Source organism: Dendrobium catenatum, unplaced genomic scaffold (genome assembly GCF_001605985.2).
Source record: "Dendrobium catenatum unplaced genomic scaffold, ASM160598v2 fragScaff_scaffold_1021, whole genome shotgun sequence".
Taxonomy (NCBI): Eukaryota; Viridiplantae; Streptophyta; class Magnoliopsida; order Asparagales; family Orchidaceae; genus Dendrobium; species Dendrobium catenatum.
The window spans coordinates 3,097,482-3,117,786 of record NW_021319483.1 but is presented as its reverse complement, the minus strand read 5'-3'; the positions used below and the strand labels follow the sequence as shown (position 1 = coordinate 3,117,786).

The following is a 20,305-nucleotide window of genomic DNA, read 5'->3' as shown; positions in this document are numbered from 1 at the left end:
CTTTAAAAATAACTAAAAATTATCCACCTCTAAGAATCATTAATTTATCACCATCATTTTAAGACAGGACTGAGGCTTATCATAAATGATTAATATTTTCTACGAGTACCGATGTGTACATTATAAGTGGATCAATTTGAGTTTAAAATTAGATAAATATGTTTTAGCATGATTTTATTAACCACCTTCTCTTTGATGAGGACTTATTGAAACTTGATGCTCCAATGGCTTGTAGGAGATCTCAAGGTAAGAAGGTTTAATGGGTTCTTTTAAAAACCCAAAGAGCCTCTCTTTTTCTCTCTTTATCTTCTATTATTTAATTTATTGCTATGTGTCAAACATACTTCTATAGTAGTTCCAAGAACCGAGGAGCCTTGGGAGAAGGTTAGCACACTAATTCCTATCCTCCCTTCCTGCTACTAGGAAGCGGCGTACTACTGCTTACACTTTTGCACCTGCTTCTTCTATTCTAGTAACTAGAGCTTAGAATCCACCAATAATCATTAATGTGGTTTGTCAATATAAGAAATGTGTTTGCTATCTATGATGTATTAATGGCTTCATTTGGTTACCCGATATCTTTTAAAAAGATAGTTTTTAAAGTTTTCTTTGACAGCAATGGAGTTTGTAACGGAGAAACCAATATTAAAAAGGCTTTGAAAACAGTTAAAAAAAGGAGTGTCTTGTAAAAACAGTTTTACAAAAAATGCACATATACAAAATAGCAGCCAAAAAATAACTTTGCGTTTCGAACAAAAAGGCAAAATTAATGCCGTTGTGTCAGTGGACGTACTTGGTTGAGTGAGGGTTAGCTAGTAAGTCCAAAGTGTAGCTGTTCTACATATAAGGACAGATTCAAACAATCTCTACAAATTTGTAACATGATTGCTCTCACACTTCCTGTATGTCCGTCATAGCTTAGGTCCATGCACCGCGTCATTTTTGTCCCTTATCATGGTCCACGGGCCTGGTTCGGCCCAATCAATTTTGTAGCAGGCGCAGGGTGGTTGGGGCCCGCGAAGCTAACTTTATTGCCTCACTTCCCCAATTTTATTTATGAATCTTACAAATAATGAACTGGCAACAACATTACACATTGGATACCACACTTCCCATTTACTCGCTCTTTTTAAATATATAAATTATTTTTTTCTTCTCGAAATGCTAATATTTTTTATATAGAAAATATAAATTACATTTCACTCGAATAATTTTATTAGTTTCCATTTTTCTTCAATTATGTATATATATTCATAAGATAGAAATTTATTATTACTTCTTAATTATATAAGTTTTAAAAAAAAGATTATTTTTAATTTTTCAAATTAAAATTAGATAAAAATAACTAAATTAATAATAGATGCCAGCAAGTGATTTATTAGAGTCCCTGTAGCGGCCATCTAATTTCGGCCTTCAATGTTGGACAGTTGACGGCAGCCTGTACCCTTAATTATAAATAATAAATTTTAAATCAATTAAAAATTATTTTTGTCGACCAACAGTTCTTGGCACTTATCTTCATTAGGATTTTATTGTCGTCGTCAGCCAAAATAATTATATAATAGAATCAAAAATTTTTTTTTTTGGCCACGTAATATTTGAACAGATTATATACAGGTCAATTTGGAACGACCTTCATCATTAATTTTTGGAGCTGCTATGAAAGTACCAAATAAATTCTTTGAAAAAATTTTAGATTAACTTTATATACTTTGAAGGTAGCGTTAAAACAAAAAGCACTCTTATAATAAATAAATCTAATCAGATTCCCGAGTTATTTACCTCCACCGAGTGATTTTGCAATTTATTTGGGATTCATAAGTATAATTTTATTTGATTATTATTTTATCAAGTATCTTTTTTAGATTTTTTTTACCTTTGAATACTATTTTTTATAACAATTTTTGAAAATTTAATTTTTCCCATTATAATTTTATAATTATTTTAATACAAATTTAATTTTAAATTTGTGCTTACTTGCTCTTAATTTATTAAAAAAATAAAAAAGATAATGGGAGATTGCTTAAACATAATATAGGACTTCATTTTTATACAATATTTAAAATACAGCTCCTTCGATTAGAACTTGTATGAGAATAATCATGATCTTTAACAGTAAATAGAACTTCGTGACATATTTTTGAAAGAACAAACTTTTTAAGGCACTTAAAAGTTGAAAAATTTATTTATGATCGAGGAAATCAATACGGGTTAGCCAATAGAGTATTTGAGAGCTTTAAATTGAAATAATCAAAATGATAATGAAGGAAATTATAAATAGTCTTTCATTCATCACATTAAAGCGGCCTAAAATGAAAGAGTGTTAAAAATCTAAAGAGTTCCACAACGCTATCCAATGATCGACACTAATGATCAATGTTAGTATTTATTGATGCCGAATGGTCGTAGCTCCACCATTGTCTTAAAACCATCATCATGTGATCATCATTGCCCAAATATTGTTTCTTAACCATCGCCATCATCATCCTTTAATGCTTCACAACTGCTATTGCCCAAAAAATTGATTCACATGTGGATGCTCAGTTTGACTCTTCACGTTAGTTAGATTTCTTAGTCTCTAATTTCTCCTCAAAGAAGAAGAACAAAATAAACACTAAGCGATCTATTAAAAATAACTCTCAAGTCATATAGCCCTTTTATGCATTATCTATCTATTATATTATATAAACAACTTCACCAATAACGAAGGAAGACATCATTTCTAATAGAATAATTTCAATTGTCTTAGATTTCATGATTTTTTTTTCTAATTTTTCATTCATTTTTAAGATATTAAATAATTTAATACCATGTGATAAACATCAATTGAAAGAGGAGGCCCATGCCTCACGTATATGTCTCCACCATATTGATAGAAAAGATAATTAAATACTACTTTCTAATGTGTGGAATCATTTTCCTTTTTAAGTTTTAACTTTTGGGATTAACTTAAATATCTTTGATTATTTATTAGGCTGAATTCATTGTAGATATCGACATTTCAATTATATTGATAATCATATAAAACTTATCATTAATGCTTTTGATTCGTTGAAACCAAACTTTTAATTCATTGAAACGAAACAGAGCCTGAATGGATGCCATCAATTCTTTGGGCCTTGGCTGTGGAGAGTGGATCTCCTATTTTGGGCTTGTAGAAGAATTGCGTGATGGAAGGAACCAGGCCTGTTTAAAGTTTTTGTTGCCCCGCTAAGGCCCATGACATAGCTTCAGTTTTCTATTTTCTGTATCGGGAGGTCGGGTGAGAAGAAGAAAAAGAAAAAGGGCAAGCACATATGATTTGAGATTATTAGAGCTACGTAGTAGTTATGATGGTTTCTCCCTTTCATCGTAGGCAAGCACAAATGCTTTTGATACTGAGAAGCTTTAATTCTTAAATATGAGCTAATATGAGAATTATATGAATACAGGATGGTTTTTATTTTTCTTCACACGATATCGACAAAGATGAGTTGATAAAATAATACAATTCCCTCATAAACACACGAAAACAAACACAGACGGCCTTTTTCATCAATGTAAATGGATGAGAGAATTCTAATGGAGCTATGGTCTTCATAGGGGCTAATTAAGCGACTTGAGTTATCGTCTTCATAGGGGGTAATTAAGCGACTTAAGTGTTGGGGAGATAAAACACACAACGAACACAAATAAAAAAAGATTAAATACACTTGAAAGAAAAAGCATCAAATTTCACGTGGAAAATTGAAATCAGGAAAAAAATCACAAAGCCACACTACACCAAGAAATCCACTATGAAAATTGAGAAAAATAGTATAATTTTCTCTCTCTCTCTCTCTCTCTCTCTCTCTCTCTCTCTCTCTCTCTCTCTCTCTCCCTCTCCCTCTCCCCCCCTCTCTCCCCCCCCCCCCCCTTGTCTCTCTACAACCTTGCACAATTCACAAACAAGAACAAACAAAACGAAACTCAATTAACCACCTAGGGATGCATCCTTTAATCAAAAATGAGAAAGAAATCTATCAACCCATCTTGCAGTGTTGCGGCGTCAAGTTTGGAGCGCATGACACTTAACTCTTTGATTCTAGTATGTATGACAGCACCATAGTGCTCTGGGTAGTGCTGAAACGTCTGTCAACTTTCAAGCAAATTATATAGCACAATAGCGCTCGGGTGCATAACACCACAGTGCTGCATGTTGCAACTGAACCTGTGCTGGGGAGGACCCCCTAAAAGCCCCTGGTGAGCTCAACCGATGAAATTGAGTTCCAAGACAGCAATATATCCTGATCAATCGACACAATCAGATTCCACACATAGCTAAAATAAACTTTAAAATCTTTTGAAATAATTCTAGTCATATTGATGCTTCACAATCATACATTTAATTTAAAAATAGACTCGAACTACTCGATGGGACATGTGATCTCTTATGAAGCTGTACCGCGTATTAGTAAAATCATAAGGTTTAGCTAAGACATGTCAAAATAGCTAATACCTCACATAATGTAGCTATGTTGAAAATTAAAGATACACTAATGCATGATACATGCGGTAATTTCATATAAACAAAAAATATTGGTTGTTAACACTATAAATAATATGGGTTGTCTCTTAAAAGGATAATATCTTATACATGAGGGTGGGCTGACGGGGTTTCCTTTAAAGATAATTTGTGGCGTTATCCCGATTGTAGCATGTAAATAATGATCAATAACATCGACAGGTAGAGAGCGATGATTCTTTAAGATTATTGAAAACCACATGTTATGATAATAGTGATGATTAATGATATAAAATTTTAATGGTAAGATTAATAAATGATTGATGAAAGGATGCAAAATACCACATTGAAGCTGATGGTCTAGCCTTGCAAGTGACAATTGTTGACTAGCAGTTGATAACAGTGATTGTAACTAATTGAATGACATTAGGAACATGAATGATAAGTTGTCATACTGAAATAACAATGTTACACTATTGATATGATAAAATATGATGAATGATATGTAATTGACTATAAATGACTATTTTATCTGATATGATATGACTGTTTTATATTGTGTATTGATTTCAACTGTAGATATTGGTGTTTGTTAGACTTTTATGCTTATTATATAATTTTATTTTTAGATAAGGGTGGTAAGAAATTTTGAGGATGGTCTAAGTTGTTGACACCTATCAGCCTTTACTTTTTATAGTGATACATTCATTGAGACAAGCTAGTTCATTGTGCACCATGAATATTGTATATATTTTATTTTTGGTTTGTGTTGAATTATAAATATTGATGAATATAAATGTAACTATGCTTTATGATATTTCTATGAATTTTGTAAGCTCTTGTTGAATAGTTAAATAATGGATATATAAATTTTTTTTTTTCGAATTTAGATTATGGGGCATGACACGGTAATTAGTGGTGGTGGGCGGCATGATATACAACGACAAGTGGCAGTGGCGGTCGGTCGTAGCCGGTAGTAGGGGACGGTGGTTAGCAACGGTCGGGGGTTGTAGGCGATGGCAAGCGGTGGCCTACAACATCCAAGGAGTCGGCGAGCAACAACAATTATAATGAAATTTCGATGTATTTGGAGCTTGACCAAATTGGAGCATATCTAAATACACAAAAAATAATCTAGATGGCAAATTTCAAATGCATCAAAAATTTAAATTATATTTATTTACTTTTAAACCAACAACTAATATTCTCAAAGCCTTTAAAATTTAACAGTGACATACATAAATAAAAATATTTTCATTTTTTATTTTTTTAAAGAATCGCAAATGCTTAATGCTCCGAAAATTAAAGGTTGAGGGGATAAAGCCATAAGGAGATTGGAGAAGAGAGTCAAGAAATTGAGGGGAGACGATGGCAATCTCATCCCTAGTATACCCGTTCCCAAAGCCCGTCGTAGGCTTCCGGGCGAAACCTCACGCTCGTTTCAGGGCTTCTTCTACTTCTCCAACTCCTGATTTCTTCTCTTCTGAATGGTGTGTTTCACGCGATGGTTTTCCATGTTCAATCGTCTTTTAAGTTTTTGATATTTTCCTCCATTAATTCTCTTCGCCATCAACTTTTTGGTATATTTGAAGAACATTTCTTTTACTAGCATATTCAGCACAATAGCCGAATTCTTATTTTTATATTACTGAAAACTGTGAAAAAAATTCTGCGTTTCTATTTTTTGAGCCAAGATAACCTAATTACCTTTTCTTCAGCACAACATTTGTTCAAGGTGTGATTTTGATGCCTATTTATTTTTTGGTAAGGTTCATCTGTTGTGCAGGGGGTTTGCACCAACGAAATTTATTTTGAAGGTTTGGAAATATTTTAACATCTTTTAATATTGGCAATATAACTCAGCTGCCATGTTTTTACAGGCTTGAATCTCGCAAGAAAAGACCTTTTGGCCCTAAGCTGGATGTAATTCTCTGAAGAATAAGTTCCTACTTACATTGTTAATTTTTAGTGTAGTAATTGGTTTTGTTCATTATTTTCAGTTTAGCGCTGAAGAAGCAGTTCAGTGTCAGCTAGATGCATTGAAATACAATGATCAACCTCGTCAAGACTATGGGATAGAAGTCATGTACAGGGTACTGTTTTCTACTGAAAGCTCGGCATAGTTCAGTCTTCAAAATCTAACTAGTTTTTATCCTCAGTTTGCTGGATTTGATCCCTTTGAAAGATCAACCTATTTTGGGCCATTTTTTGATCTTGGGCAGGTTAGTAAGTATCTCATTGTTTGGTTGAAAAGAACCTTGATATACAATGAGGCTGTTTCGCTACAAGCATGATTAGTAAATCTTTACTTAAGCTAGATTTAGTAAATCTTGAGAGATCAAAACCTGAAAGTTATTTGACAGGACAATTGTTATATCTTATTAAATCATGAGAAATTGTTTCTTATTTGGCTTTGGATTTAAGATTTATGAATGGCGGCACTCAGCAAATCCTGAATTTAATTAATAACAGTAGGGTTGACATGAGATTTATCAAAATAGTAAACTTTGAGTCACCAAATTTCTATTTCTCCTTAAATCTTGTATAAAATAGGATACCAAACACCTCAATGGCTATGATAGCCTGATAGGCCAGTTTATTAATTCTGCTCTTTTGTATTTTTTTGTGATCCGATACAGTTTTCTTGCAGTTTGAGCGATTCAGAAGATTATTTCACCATTCCACTTACCGAGTTCTTCTTTGCCACAAGGAACACAAGATTCTAAGCAGTTTGTGGGTGAAAGAGGTATTGCAATGAAACTATGCCTGCTCAATATGGTTTTATAGTGTAATATGATTCGCTTGTTTACTAGTCTTATATTATTGCTTGCCTACAGTCTTTCAACTATGAATAACAGAAGTTTTCTTTTGCTGATGATCATGTTATAGGATCAGTTTAAACAGAGAGTTTTGGTGCAAGGCTCACGGCCCGAGGAAGAAGAAACCTTCCAGTTTACAATGATTCAGGTTTGCCTTTCTATCCTGATCCATTGCTATTTACCTCCAAACCACATTGAATGAACTAAAAGGCTACTTATTAACAGAGGATTGGTGGATGTTGGGATGGTTACTGGCTAACTGAGAGCCTACTTCATGATAGGGATGTGTTTCTTGGTGGTGTTGCCTATTGATGCTCTAATTACCATCAGGATAATTCACTCATTTAGATAAAATGATGATAGATTCTTCCAAGGTCGATAGTTGTTTATATTGCTTTGTGTATAGTCTCATATTTGAAAATAGTGTTCAGGCCTGTGAAAATTTTTTCAATAGGCTTAAAAATGTCATTTTGTTCATTTAAAAATGTATGTTCAATGAATATTATGGTTCCCTTTAAATATATGTTCAAGGCAAAGATCACCCAGCAGGGATCATATGTCAATTCTTTATCTAATAAAATCTAAACTATAGTTTTGGTATGTGATATTTATTGTTTGTGCATCTAATGTGGGAGGGGGAACTTATCCTTATTCCAATTAACATTCTATCTCCGGTTATTAGCAATCTTACAGTGAAAGTTTCGTTTGTGACGGCTTTTTTATTATCTTGTAAAACAAATTTCTAGTTTTAAAATTAAATTTTTATATTAAAAAGATGCTTTAAGAATCAGTAAGAAAGCCGTCCCAAACAAAGCCAAAGTCGAGTTATAGAAAGCAAGAATATATATCAAGGTATCGATCGCATGTGATCAAACCTTGACCAAGGATAATTTTTAGATAGGATTGACTAATCATCATATAATTAAGCTATGTCACTTATATGATAAGTTGAGCACATTTTCTTCATTATTTTAATCAGGATATTTATGGCTCTAAATAGGGGTTTCTTTGTAATGAATTTTCATTATTAATGAAGTATTTATCTCAGAACTCAAAATTCTTATAGGCTTTCTATTCCCTCCTACTTACTCTCTCTTTTTTTTTTACTCTCTCTCTAATTATAATTGAGAAGTATTATAAGGAGCAAGAAGGCAAAACAATTCAATGGGGATAAGATTATGGAGTTCAAGGAAAAATTATTACGTATATGTAGAATGAGATGATTATATAAGAAGATCCTATGGAAGCCTATATATGTATATGTGATGTGGTAATCTGTGGAAGAAGCGGGTGGCAAAAGCACAAAACACAAGTCAAATAGGTAACGGAGATAACTGTAGTAAGTATATTGAAAAACGAACTTGCTCCCCTTCCTGGGAAGAAGATAAACCATGAAGAGACGCATTCTCTTGCTAAAAATAGCCATACCATGCAAAAGGTAAATAAATGTCCTACAGAACTGTAAATAGAAACTAAAGTGGCACTAATCCTAACGGTAAGTCAAAAGCAATAACTAATAAAAAGGATAGAATGGGTATGATGCGGTGCCAGTAACTGAAGAATCCTACTCGGATGATGAAATGTTGGTTTTTGCTTCATCTAGTGGGTGGGTGGTATGCGAACATGTCTGCGACATTAAAAGCGGATGAAGTATTAAGTTCAGGTGACAAATCAACAACGTAGGCGTTGGCATTGATTCGCCTGAGGATAGGAACATGACCGGTTTGTCAGCGGCTCAAGTTAGAATAGGTTCTGGGAGCAAATCGTTTACGCCTCAGGCGTACCATGATTAAGTCACCTGGACTGTAGAGTTTCTCACGTCGGTGCTTGTCTGCTGCTTGTTTGTACTTATTGTTAGACTCAATTAGCTTGTTGCGAATATGTACAAGTATGGAAGAAAACTGCTCCACTAGTACCGAAGCTACTTTTTTGTTGCACTTGGGAAGTACTGCCACATCTATTGTGTGGTTCGTCTACATGGTGTAGACAATGCCAAATGGGCTTTTTCCTATGGATTGGTTTGACATAATGTTGTAAGCAAATTCCGCTTGCCCGAGAAGGTCGTCCCAAACCTCAGGATGCTCATGAACTAAACATCGAAGAATATTGCAAAGAGTTCGATTTACTACTTATGTTTGCCCATCAGTTTGAGGGTGGTAGGCTGAGCCTAGTTTAATGTCTATGTGCAATCGTTTCCACAACTCCCTCCAAAAATGGCTAATGAACTTAACATCACGATTAGAAGTGAGGCTACAGGAATTTCATTGAGGCAAACAATCCCATTGAAAAATAGAAATGCAATGTTAAGTGCGTCAAATGTCTTCTTACATGCAATGAAGTGAGCCATTTTGGAGAACCAATCAACCACAACCATGACGGAATTGTTCCCGTGTTTAGTACAAGGTAGGGCCCAGTATAAAATCTATACTCAAATCCCCCCAGATGGTGTCCGGCACCGACAGGGGGAGGAATAACCTAGTATTTTGTCTGCCGCCCCTGTAAGCTTAGCACACTGGCAGCGTTCCACGAATCACATGACATCCCTTCTTAAATATGGCCAAAAAAGTATGGATTGTAGTTGTGCATAGGTGTTATTTCGGCCACTGCGTGTGTACAATCTGCACAATGAGCTTCCTTGATCAATTGTGGCCACCATGAGGAGTCTGGGATATACAATAAATTGTGTTTAAATAGATACCCATGTCTTATGACGAATTTCGGAGAAAAAGAGTTCTAATGGCAAGCCTCCCAAATGGGTATGAAGTAGGCATCTATTGCATAAAGCTCCCTTAAGCACTCCAATCCGGTCATCTTTGTATGCAATTGAGTGAGGAGAGCTAGTCGTCGATTCAGAGAGTCGACGACGATGTTTTGGGCACCTGTTTTATGTTTTAAAACAAATGAAAATTTTTGTAAGAACAAAATCCACCTGGCATGCATCCAGTTGATGTGCTTTTTATTATTGATATACTGCAACGCCTTGTGATCGCTATAAAGGATGAAGTATTGGTGCAATAGAGAGTGCTCCCACTGTTTCAAGGCCCTCATGACATCATATAACTCCTGGTCATAGACAATCCACCTTTGGTGGGCGAGGCACAATTTTTCGTTGAAGAATTCTACTGGCCGATTTTCTTGACTCAAAACAGCCCCTATGTCGATTGCCAACGTATTCGTGTCAGCGTGAAATGACTTTTCAAAGTTCGGGAGAGTGAGTATGGGAGCCGAAGACATGGTAGCCTTAATGACTTCAACGATAGAAATTTGCAAGGCCATAAAAACTACGCAGATCAAAGAACGATTTTGGGACTGGTCACAAAGTAATAGCAGTTAATTTTTTAGGGTCAGCACGGACTCCCTTGGAAGATATGATAAAACCCAAGAAATGGACTTGTGGCGCGGCAAACTCGCACTTGGATGTGTTTAGGTACAACTGGTTTCATCTCAATGTCGAGTGAATGTGTGATAGTTGACTTAGAGGTGATCATCCAATGAAGAGCTATAAACGAGGATATCGTCGAAATAGGCCACACATAACTGATTAAGAAAGGGTTTAAGGACTTCGTTTATTAATCTCATAAAAGTGGATGGTGCATTGCATAGCCTAAAGGGCATTACTTTCCATTCATACAACCCCTAACGCGTCTTAAACGCAGTTTTCCACACATCCCCAGGACAAATCTAGATTTGATGATATTCGCTATGGAGATCCAACTTTGAAAATACAATGGCTCTTGATAATCTTTCCAATAACTCCACTCTATGCAGTAGAAAACAAAACTTCACAGTTATTTTGTTAATGGCCTGTCTGTCCACACACATTCGACAATTGTTGTTCTTCTTCGGCACAAGTAAAGCTGAAACTGCACAAGGACTAAGACTCGTATGGATAAGATTTTTCTCCAAGAGCTCCTCTACGATTTGTTGGAGAATCTGATGTACTATCGGACTCAGATTATAATGAGAAAGATTAGGAACGGTCACCCCCGGAACAAAGTCAATTTGATGTTGTAATACATGTAAGGGCGGTAGAGTTACCGTCAATGTTTTTGATACCACATCTTGAAGCTTTTTGAGGAGATCAGCTAACTTTGCTTCTGTAGCATATGGGCGTGGGTAGAAGTGTGGATCCGGGTACCACATGCATTGCAGCCTTAGCCTCATTGCCTTTATCACTACTTCTAGTATCTTGAGAAAGTAATCTCAGCTTTCTCCATTTCCAACCAAATGAATAAGTATTGGCCCTCCCGTCATAGATTGTGCTGCCACCTCCATTTCTAGTATATCGCAAAGCACCTTTCAAGTGTAATGCTTACCTATGGAAGCCTATATATATAACACATCTTATTTTGATCTGTTAGTTGGGAGCTTAAGCTATTAATTAAGAGGTCTTGGATTCGAGTCTGATGTATGTAATGTGTGTATGAGTCTGCCTTAATTGACCTAAATATCCCCTAACAAAAAAAAAGCCTATATACGCATTTGTAATTATGATAATTGAATATTTTCGTTTATAAGCAGTTCTTCACTGTAGATTGACTAATGTTTTCTTAGAACTTATTCAAATATTGTTAAATTATACACTCAAAATAAAGACAACAGGTTACCTTTCATTCATAAGCATAAGCAGATGCATTTTTTTTATAATGATTAGTTTTTTTTTTTATTTTAAAGATAGATTATTAAACCTATATTAATTTAAGAAAATAATAATAACCACGATTAATTTTAAAGAAAATACTTAGCTAGACAAATCCCCATCAAGTTAAGTACTATGGGAGGCCGCGAAGTTGATAAGGTCCTTCAAATTGTGAAAGGAAGAACCGCCATCTTCCATAGCCTTCGAAGCCATAACCCCAAACTCCCTCACCCTCTTCCTCCTCTCCTCCGCTTCCTCCCCTCGTCCCATCAACTTCCTCACCGCCTCCTCGACTTCCTCCCTCCTTACCACTCTCAGCCCTTTCTCCCCCGCCGCCATCACCACCTTCGTCGGCGGCAACTTCACCCCCACCGCAACACCCACTTTCAGCACATCCACCACCATCCTCTCGTTCAGAAACTGATCCCCAAACCTCGGCCAAGTCACCATCGGCACCCCTGCCGCTATGGCCTCCAGCGTCGAGTTCCACCCACAGTGCGTCATGAATCCCCCCACCGCCTCGTGTGATAAAATCACCGATTGAGGCGCCCATCCTCTGATCACGAGCCCAGTCAATCTCGTCCTCTCCTCGAACTCCGACATCCACTTGTCGGTTTCGATGTCGCCGACGGCGGCGGCAGCGGCAGAATCGGCCTCCTTCACAACCCAGATGAAGGGTATTTTGGATGCTTCGAGAGCGTAACCGATCTCGATGATTTGAGGGAAGGCGTTGCGGGATATGCTGCCGAAGCTGACGAGAATGACGGAGTTGCTGGTTTTTCCGTTCAGCCACTGGAGGAGAACCCCGCCGTCGATGGAAGAGGGTTTTCCTCTGCTTGCCCTGTCCTCTACGTGCTTGTTGTACAGAGATAGCGGCCCAATTGTCCAAACCTAATTAATTAATTACTTAGCTAAATAAATAATTAATCTTTTGTTTACACAAGAATCAAACGAAAATTATGTGGAATTAAAAAACCAACAAAACCTTTTTCCCGATAGCCTTCTTTCTGTAGCTGTCTATGTACCAGGGCTCCAGCTCATCAAACGTATTGATAACAATCCCATCCGCCGCCGCCTCGCCGGCGTAAAACATTTGCCTAATATTATAACCGTCCGGCGAATCCACCCATCTCCTCACTTGCGCCTTCATCACCTCTATCTTCTCCGGCATCTCCGGCAACTCGAAAACCTGAAAATCATCCTCAATCTCATCCAACATCTTCCTCCTCCTCAACACAGTAGAGCAGTAGATAGAAAAGCAAGATTGCCCGTGAAAGACCAATCGAGGAATCCCGAATTTCCTCGCCACCTCCACCGTCCAATAATGCCAGTTATCAGCGATGATGCAATCGGGCTTCGGCGTCGAGCTTTGCTGGAGATAACTCTCGAGCTGAGGACAGAGTAAAGGCAGGGCTTCGACGAATGGTTTGAGGAGATTCTCCGATGTGATGAGATCGAAATTTTCGCAGTCTTCGGGGATGCCAGCTTCGGCGGAGGGGAAACGGAGTTCGATGAAGCGGATCGGGAGAGCGGAGTTGTGGATTCTGTCTATGATGGGGCGGATGCGGGCGGCGTTGATCGGGGTGGTGATGAAGCTGATGGTGGCACCTCCATCGGCGAGGAGACGAGCCATGTCGACTGCGGGGATCATATGGCCTTGAGCCATTAGAGGGACGATGACGAAGTGGGGCCTGGGATTTGCATTGAAGCTATCTTTCATGGCTTCAGCTGAAGAAGCTGATCAAGTAGACGTTCGTGGAGAAGGCTTAATGGTGTACTGGTAGCTGATTATGGGTGGTTTATATGGAGCGCTATTTGTCTAACCTTCGTGGTTGCTGCCTTATTCCAACTTGTCTCAGATGAAGACAAATGTTTTGTTCTTCTCGATGTAATATTAAAATTGTATATTTTTCGAACATAGAAATAAGATGTGATATAAGGGTTTATCATGCATTTTTTTTGGCCAAATTTCTATCATTGGGATTTTCTTGGAACTCGCTTTCTAAAATATTTATACTTTTGATTTGATGAACCCTTCCTCTTTTTGAGGATAAATTATTCCGTGCGGAGTCCAAACAAAAAGTTTATGTCTGGATTATAAGTGTACCCACTGTGTATAATTTTTGTATACAATTTGGTTCAAATTGTGTGTGAACACTCACAGTCCGGACGGGAACTTCCGTGGTGAAGGTTGGAATGACTATAGTCGGCAGGATGACGTCAGGTGGAAGGACCCTAGTCGGCAAGCGATGGAGGTCGGCTGACTGGCGGAAGTCCGATGGTGGTCGCAGACAGGTAGAAGTCCGACGATGGTTGGGAAGAACTTCAGTGGTGGTTGGTGGACTGGTGGAGGTCCGACGGTGGTCAGCGGACATGAAGAAGCCTGTCGGTGGTTGGGAAGAACTCTAGCGGTGATCGGGAGGAACTCTAGCGGTGGTCAGCGGACTGGCGGAAGTCAGATGGTGGTTGACGGACTAATGGAAGTCTGGCGGTGGTTGGCATCAACTTCGACGGTGGTCGGCACAAACTCTGATGGTGTTCGAGAGGAACTCCGGCGATGGTCGGCATGAACTCCGACAGTGGTAAGGAGGAATCTCGGCGGTGGTCGGGAAGAGTTTCGGCGGTGGTCGGTGGCAAGAGAGCTCCCAAACTCCTCCATTCCTTTTCTTCTTCCCCCCTCATGAGAAGAGTGGGGGCTATTTATAGTTTTTTGAGAGTGGCTTGGCTTGTAAATATGTGGATGATCAAGGTCAAAATGGGAGTGGTTGGAATGGACGGCCGATATTGATCCCCCTGATCATGGACAGTTTAATGGTCATTTGAATTCCTTAATGATATCAGAATTCAATGATCTTAGGCTTGTTGGATTCGTTTCGTCAAGCCGCTTGATTCGACTTTAAGCATGTCATGTTTGAAAAGTGTTTGGTAATTTGAATTATGATTTGAACCTTCCAAATGCACTTTGAGTCATTGATTTGGACTCATTTGGGCTCGGATTGAATCGAATTTGGTGTCGTTGGGTTTGTATTTTTTAGACGTTCAGTTTGACTATAAGTTTGTCATAATCGGAGTTCAGATGATCTTAGATTTAATTTTGGAAGCTTGTCACTTAATTTTTCTTCGAGATTCGTGTCTGATTAAGATTATATATATATAGCTCGAGTTTGCTTGACCTAAATTTCAGTAATAATTAAAAAAAGGAAAATTAAAAAAAGCTGGTTGTTAGTTTACCACCGACACAAAGGTAGATCCCATCCATTTTCTTTTTTTTGGGTAAACCCGGGGCATCTACCACTGAATGACATCTGTCCGCAACTAACCAAAAGAAAGTATAAATTAACACGTGACATCACTGAATTCAATTTACAGATAAAAATCCAAACAATCTTGTAGAGGATTGTTTATATTTAACATTATGCTGGTACACCTCTAGATCGTTTGAGTGCTTGTCACGTCGCTGGTCAGACATGCAACATATTTATTATTAAAAAATAGTTTTAAAAAATTTAAATATAATATAATAATTAAGAAAAACACTATTAAAATCATATCTAATAATTTATCTAATCAATAAAGACATTTCAATCATTTTCTTAAGCAAGTTAGTTTTTATTAATATTAAAAATTTTGCAATTGTTTTATTCTAATTTAATTTAGTTTTCTTAACCGCGTCTTATTCATAAAAATATCATACAGTTATATAGTGCTGTAGCATAAAATACTGTGATAAATAGCCTCTTCCCGCCACGATTATTTTCACCTAATTGACGTATGTACCCTCGCATTCTTCCGATTATATGATTGTCGAGGCTATTTTAGTAATCTCATATTGCTCTGCACCAAATCGGACCGCTATCGGCAACGCTTGATTAATCAAACGGACGGTGATGCCGCCTACATAGTTCTTCCTTTTCTCCTATGCTCGAAGCCCGTGTGCGAAATAATTTCTCGTTTAAATGGGGCTTCGGACGGTGTATAGCACCGGAGGTTTCCGGTGGTAAACGAAATCATTTCTTTTTTGCTTTTCTCGTCATCCCTCGCCGCCGGCGCGCTTTGTTGGCGGATCGAGGGTGATGATTTGACCGTTTTGGAGCTTTGTTTTTTTTGGCGGTGGTCCCTTGTTCTTCACCTTGCTTAGTTTGATCTTATTCAAGTCGACCCACACTAGGGCTTCGATTCCTTTATTATCAGCTTCTGCGTCCAAGGCATTTTCGACAAGAAATATTTTGTTTTTGAGCCGCATTCCGGCCTAATCTAGCAGATCGAAGGGCGGTTCTGAAATTTCAGGTATTTGAATCCAGTATTAAATACATCTATCTTGCAGCTCTGTTTTTCTCCTTTTTGGTGATTCTCAAAAGGTGGTGGTAATTTCTTCGTCCATGGAACTTCTTGTAACCTTCGTTGCAGCTTTGTTTGAGTGAGTGCATTTGGCCAATTTGAGAAAAAAGTACAAATTTTGCAGGCTTGGTGGAGTGCTAAACCATGTCGGTCATCAAAGTTGAAGCGGCTAAGCAATACTATGCGACCAGTAGTCTTGTTGTGAGTTATTCTCTGTGTTCAAGCTTGCTCGCCGTCATCAACAAATTTGCCATCACCAAGTTTGATTATCCTGGCCTTTTGACCGCATTACAGTACCTTACTTCTGCTGCTGGTGTCTGGATTATTGGAAAACTGGGATTTCTCTACCATGATCCTTTTAACTTAGAAACCGCTAAAAAGTTCTTACCTGCTGCCATTGTCTTCTATCTTGCTATTTTCACAAACACCAATCTTCTTCGGCATGCTAATGTGGACACTTTTATAGTTTTTCGATCTTTGACACCACTATTGGTGGCTATTGCTGACACTGCTTTCAGAAACCAGCCATGCCCTTCCAAACTCACATTTTTATCTTTGGTGATTATACTGGGTGGCGCTGTTGGGTATGTGATGACTGATTCAGCTTTCACCCTCACTGCTTATTCATGGGCTTTAGCTTACTTAATCACAATCACATCGGAGATGGTTTACATAAAGCATATCGTCACAAACCTAGGCCTGAACACATGGGGCTTTGTTTTTTACAATAATCTATTATCGTTGATGATGTCACCTTTATTCTGGTTGATGACTGGAGAATATGCTGATGTGTTTACTGCTGTTGGATCGAAGAAGGCCTATTGGTTTGATTTTGGCGCTTTTCTTGCAGTCAGTTTGTCCTGTGTGTTTGGATTTCTTATCAGCTTCTTTGGTTTTGCGGCGAGAAAAGCTATATCTGCTACAGCTTTTACAGTTACAGGTGTTGTCAATAAGTTTCTTACAGTTGCAATCAACGTCTTCATATGGGATAAACATGCGACTCCATTTGGTTTAGCTTGCCTACTTTTCACTCTTGTAGGAGGGGTTCTTTATCAGCAATCAGTTACTAGTAAGATGGTTTCTTCAGCACATAGTGACTCTGCTTCTGCCAAACTAGTAAATTTTGTGTCTGGAAACAGTGATTCTGATGATGAGAATCAAAATTTGGGCATCTCCCGTAAGGATTCTGTTGTATGAACTCTGTATCTATGTTATTTAGCTATGTGTTGTTGTGATAGGGTTTCTTAATCATTTTTCTGACAATAGCATCTTGTAATTCTTTTGTTATGAAAAATCTATGGAGCAGTTTTTTACAGTAAAAGTATATTTTCTTCCCTTTTTGCTAGTATTGTATCATCTTTGATTGTTTTGCTCTTATTCTTAGGGAGGTATGTTAGCAATTTTTGCCACCTTTTGGTCATGGCTCTGATTTTTACCAGATGAAATTTTGACTTTTTTTACTATTTCAGGAACTAGATTAAGTCATTTTTGCTTTCTTTGGACCACATTTTTGTTTTACTAAACCTGCACCGAGGCTTGTGACTTCACTCAGCCTTGGATCTCTGTCTTGCTAGACACCCCATTCACTCCATGCCCTACTAGACGACCTTAGACTTTGTTATAGGCCTAGGCTAACAAACTATATTAGTGTGTGTTTATATATCACTCTTTGTGGAATAATAGTAGAGCTAGAAATGACTCCAAAACAATCTATCATTTCATTTCTTCCAATTATTGCAAACTAGACATAAAGTGGTAGTAATTTTAACTTGCAGCACCAACATTATAAGAACCAATGTAGTGGAATAACTTGAGATAAGGTAGGGCTGAGGGATTTCGTGATAATTAACTATTAGATTTGTCCTTTGATCTCTTTTTATAAGTGGGGGTAATATAATAGCTCTATAGTAAAATTTATACAACAACAACAAGCCTTTATCCCATTATATTGGGTCAGCTACATCTATAGTAAAAGTTATATTTAAAGAAAATACATAATCTATATAATATAGCCTTATGAAGGATTTCCATAAAATAAAGATATACTAGTTGCGCCTACTGAGAATTCTAAATATGCATTTAGGACTTTGCAGATACGGGGTGGGCTCGAGTGAAGCCATTGGCTGACTTCATCTTTCTCTACAAAGTCTTGGCTAATTGTTATGTTGAATACTTCGAATGAATGTGCCTGTTTGGCTTCTAGAGCTGAGCAGTTAGGCGAGTTATTATATTGAATGTCTGTTCGGCATTTGTGTAGGAGTAGGTGGGTGAGTTGCTTTGAATACTTTACACTGCTTTTGTCTCTGATTGGCTAGAGGTTGTGAGCAACTTTGCTGTGGTGACAGGAAGTTCACTTTAATCTTGAAGCCTTGTCTCATGACAGGAAGTTCACTTAGTATAGTAAGTTTTCTTGTTCAATGTTTGGTAATTTGTTGGTGAATTCATTCTTAATGGCAATCATGCGAACCCTTGGAGAATTCTTTCGATTGAATTATTTGTATAGCATATATTGCAAGACTGCGTTGTGCAAAGTTATGTAATGCAGCTGTTGCTTGAACATTTTTGTGACAATAGCATCATGTAATTCTCTTTTGTTACGAAAAATCTATGGAGCAGTTTTTTACAGTAAAAGTATCTTCTTATCTTCCCTCTTTGATAGTGTTGTATCATCTTTGATTGTTTGCTCTTATTCTTAGGGGAGGTATGCAGGCAATGTTTGCTGTCTTTTGGTCGTGGCTCTGATTTTTACTAGATGAAAATTTGACTTGTTTTTACTGTTTCAGGAACCATATTAACTCCTTTTTGCTTTCTTTGGACCTCATCTGCACTGAGGCTTGTGACTTCACTCAGCCTTGGATCTTTGGCTTGCTAGACTCCTTTACCTCCATGTCTACTAGGCGACCTTAGACTTTATTATAGGCCTAGGCTAACCAGACTATATTAGTGTTGTGTGTATATATATCAGTCTTTGTGGAATAGTGATGGAGCTGGAAATGACATTCCAAAACAATCTATCATTTCATTTCTTTCAAATATTGCAAACTAGAGATAAAGGTAGTTGGTAGTAATTTTAACTTGCAGCACCAAATACAAGAATCAATGTAGTGAAATACTTCAGATAAGGTAGGGCTGAGGAGAAAGGTATGCCCAAATGGTGAGAAACTTCTCATAAGATGGGAGTAGAAGGTGCAAGTTGAAACAAAGGTGATTAGTATTTCAATGGTATGTCTGTTAAGGTGAGCTTTGAGATTTAATAAGAAGATTGCATTTAAGAAAATTAAGACCACTCTTTAAAGCAAGACATCCCAAATAGCAAAATATAGAGAAGTTTAGGAAAGGTTTGATTTAATTTTAGAAACAATACCAATAATACCTTAAAAAAATAAGAAGTGTTAAGCCTCAATATATTACTTTGGATGCAAATACAATAAAAAAATAAGGATGATATTAGATCCACAAATAAGAAGAACTAGTTGAAGGCAATAATTCAAAGTCTATAGTGTACACTCGGTCTAAAGAAAGGTCTAAGAATTGAACAAACTCATGATTTTATTTGAAATAAACCTATAAATTTGGGGTTATTTTTGTAAACTAGATTATTCTTATTTTAGACAATCGGCCTTCTTCCTTTTCACTTGGACAAGCCTGTAAATAAACCTCCCATGCTATAATTAAAGTAATGGAAATGAAATTTTGGTTTTTTCTACAAGAACAATAACATCAAGCCTTTATCCCACTATGTGGGGTCGAATATATGAATTATTTTTCTCCATTGTGTCATGTTAAGAATCAAATTCTGATATTTTCTAAAAAAAAAGAAAGAGGAACATCTACTTAAAATTATAATAAATTAGTTTACAAAAACAATGCTGATGTTATAAGTTATTTATAATAAAATCAAGAGTTGGTTCAATCCTTAGACCTTTTCTAGAATGGGTGTATACTATAAATTTTGAATTGTTGCTTGAGTTAGTTTTTATAATTTATGGATTCAATCTTCTCCTTGTTTTTGTATTGTATTTACAT

General features: G+C 37.0%; 3 protein-coding genes across 4 annotated transcripts; 2 read left to right on the top strand and 1 right to left on the bottom strand.

Moving 5' to 3' along the window:
• Positions 1 to 5,767: 5,767 nt before the first annotated feature.
• LOC110102029 lies at positions 5,768 to 7,902 on the top strand. Its single transcript, XM_020830170.2, has 7 exons — positions 5,768 to 5,973; positions 6,364 to 6,406; positions 6,484 to 6,576; positions 6,643 to 6,705; positions 7,134 to 7,229; positions 7,373 to 7,450; positions 7,528 to 7,902. Exons 1-7 carry the CDS (start codon positions 5,852 to 5,854, stop codon positions 7,612 to 7,614), a joined length of 582 nt encoding a protein of 193 aa, XP_020685829.1. The 5' UTR covers positions 5,768 to 5,851; the 3' UTR covers positions 7,615 to 7,902.
• Positions 7,177 to 17,600, top strand: LOC110102016 (GDP-fucose transporter 1). Of its 2 annotated transcripts, XM_028697886.1 has the most exons (3): positions 7,177 to 7,229; positions 7,373 to 7,450; positions 16,404 to 17,600. In XM_028697886.1, exon 3 carries the CDS (start codon positions 16,424 to 16,426, stop codon positions 17,474 to 17,476), a length of 1,053 nt encoding a protein of 350 aa, XP_028553719.1. In that variant the 5' UTR covers positions 7,177 to 7,229; positions 7,373 to 7,450; positions 16,404 to 16,423; the 3' UTR covers positions 17,477 to 17,600. The 2 variants fall into 2 exon arrangements, with proteins under 2 accessions (XP_028553719.1, XP_020685807.1); XM_020830148.2 differs by lacking the exons at positions 7,177 to 7,229; positions 7,373 to 7,450 and adding an exon at positions 15,925 to 16,228.
• LOC110102031 (UDP-glycosyltransferase 73C6-like) lies at positions 11,996 to 14,099 on the bottom strand. The gene is made up of 2 exons (XM_020830171.2): positions 12,927 to 14,099; positions 11,996 to 12,832 (listed from the first exon to the last, which is right to left on the bottom strand). The coding sequence occupies exons 1-2, from the start codon at positions 13,659 to 13,661 to the stop codon at positions 12,068 to 12,070; spliced, it is 1,500 nt and encodes a 499-aa protein (XP_020685830.1). The 5' UTR covers positions 13,662 to 14,099; the 3' UTR covers positions 11,996 to 12,067.
• Positions 17,601 to 20,305: the final 2,705 nt, after the last annotated feature.

Coding starts and splice junctions, on each gene's coding strand:
- LOC110102029 (XM_020830170.2), top strand. CDS start 5,852: ATGGCAATCTCATCCCTAGTATACCCGTTCCCAAAGCCCGTCGTAGGC. Junction 5,974..6,363: donor GATTTCTTCTCTTCTGAATG/GTGTGTTTCACG, acceptor ATGTTTTTACAG/GCTTGAATCTCGCAAGAAAA. Junction 6,706..7,133: donor CATTTTTTGATCTTGGGCAG/GTTAGTAAGTAT, acceptor GTTTTCTTGCAG/TTTGAGCGATTCAGAAGATT.
- LOC110102031 (XM_020830171.2), bottom strand. CDS start 13,661: ATGAAAGATAGCTTCAATGCAAATCCCAGGCCCCACTTCGTCATCGTC. Junction 12,833..12,926: donor AGAAGGCTATCGGGAAAAAG/GTTTTGTTGGTT, acceptor TTAATTAATTAG/GTTTGGACAATTGGGCCGCT.
- LOC110102016 (XM_028697886.1), top strand. CDS start 16,424: ATGTCGGTCATCAAAGTTGAAGCGGCTAAGCAATACTATGCGACCAGT.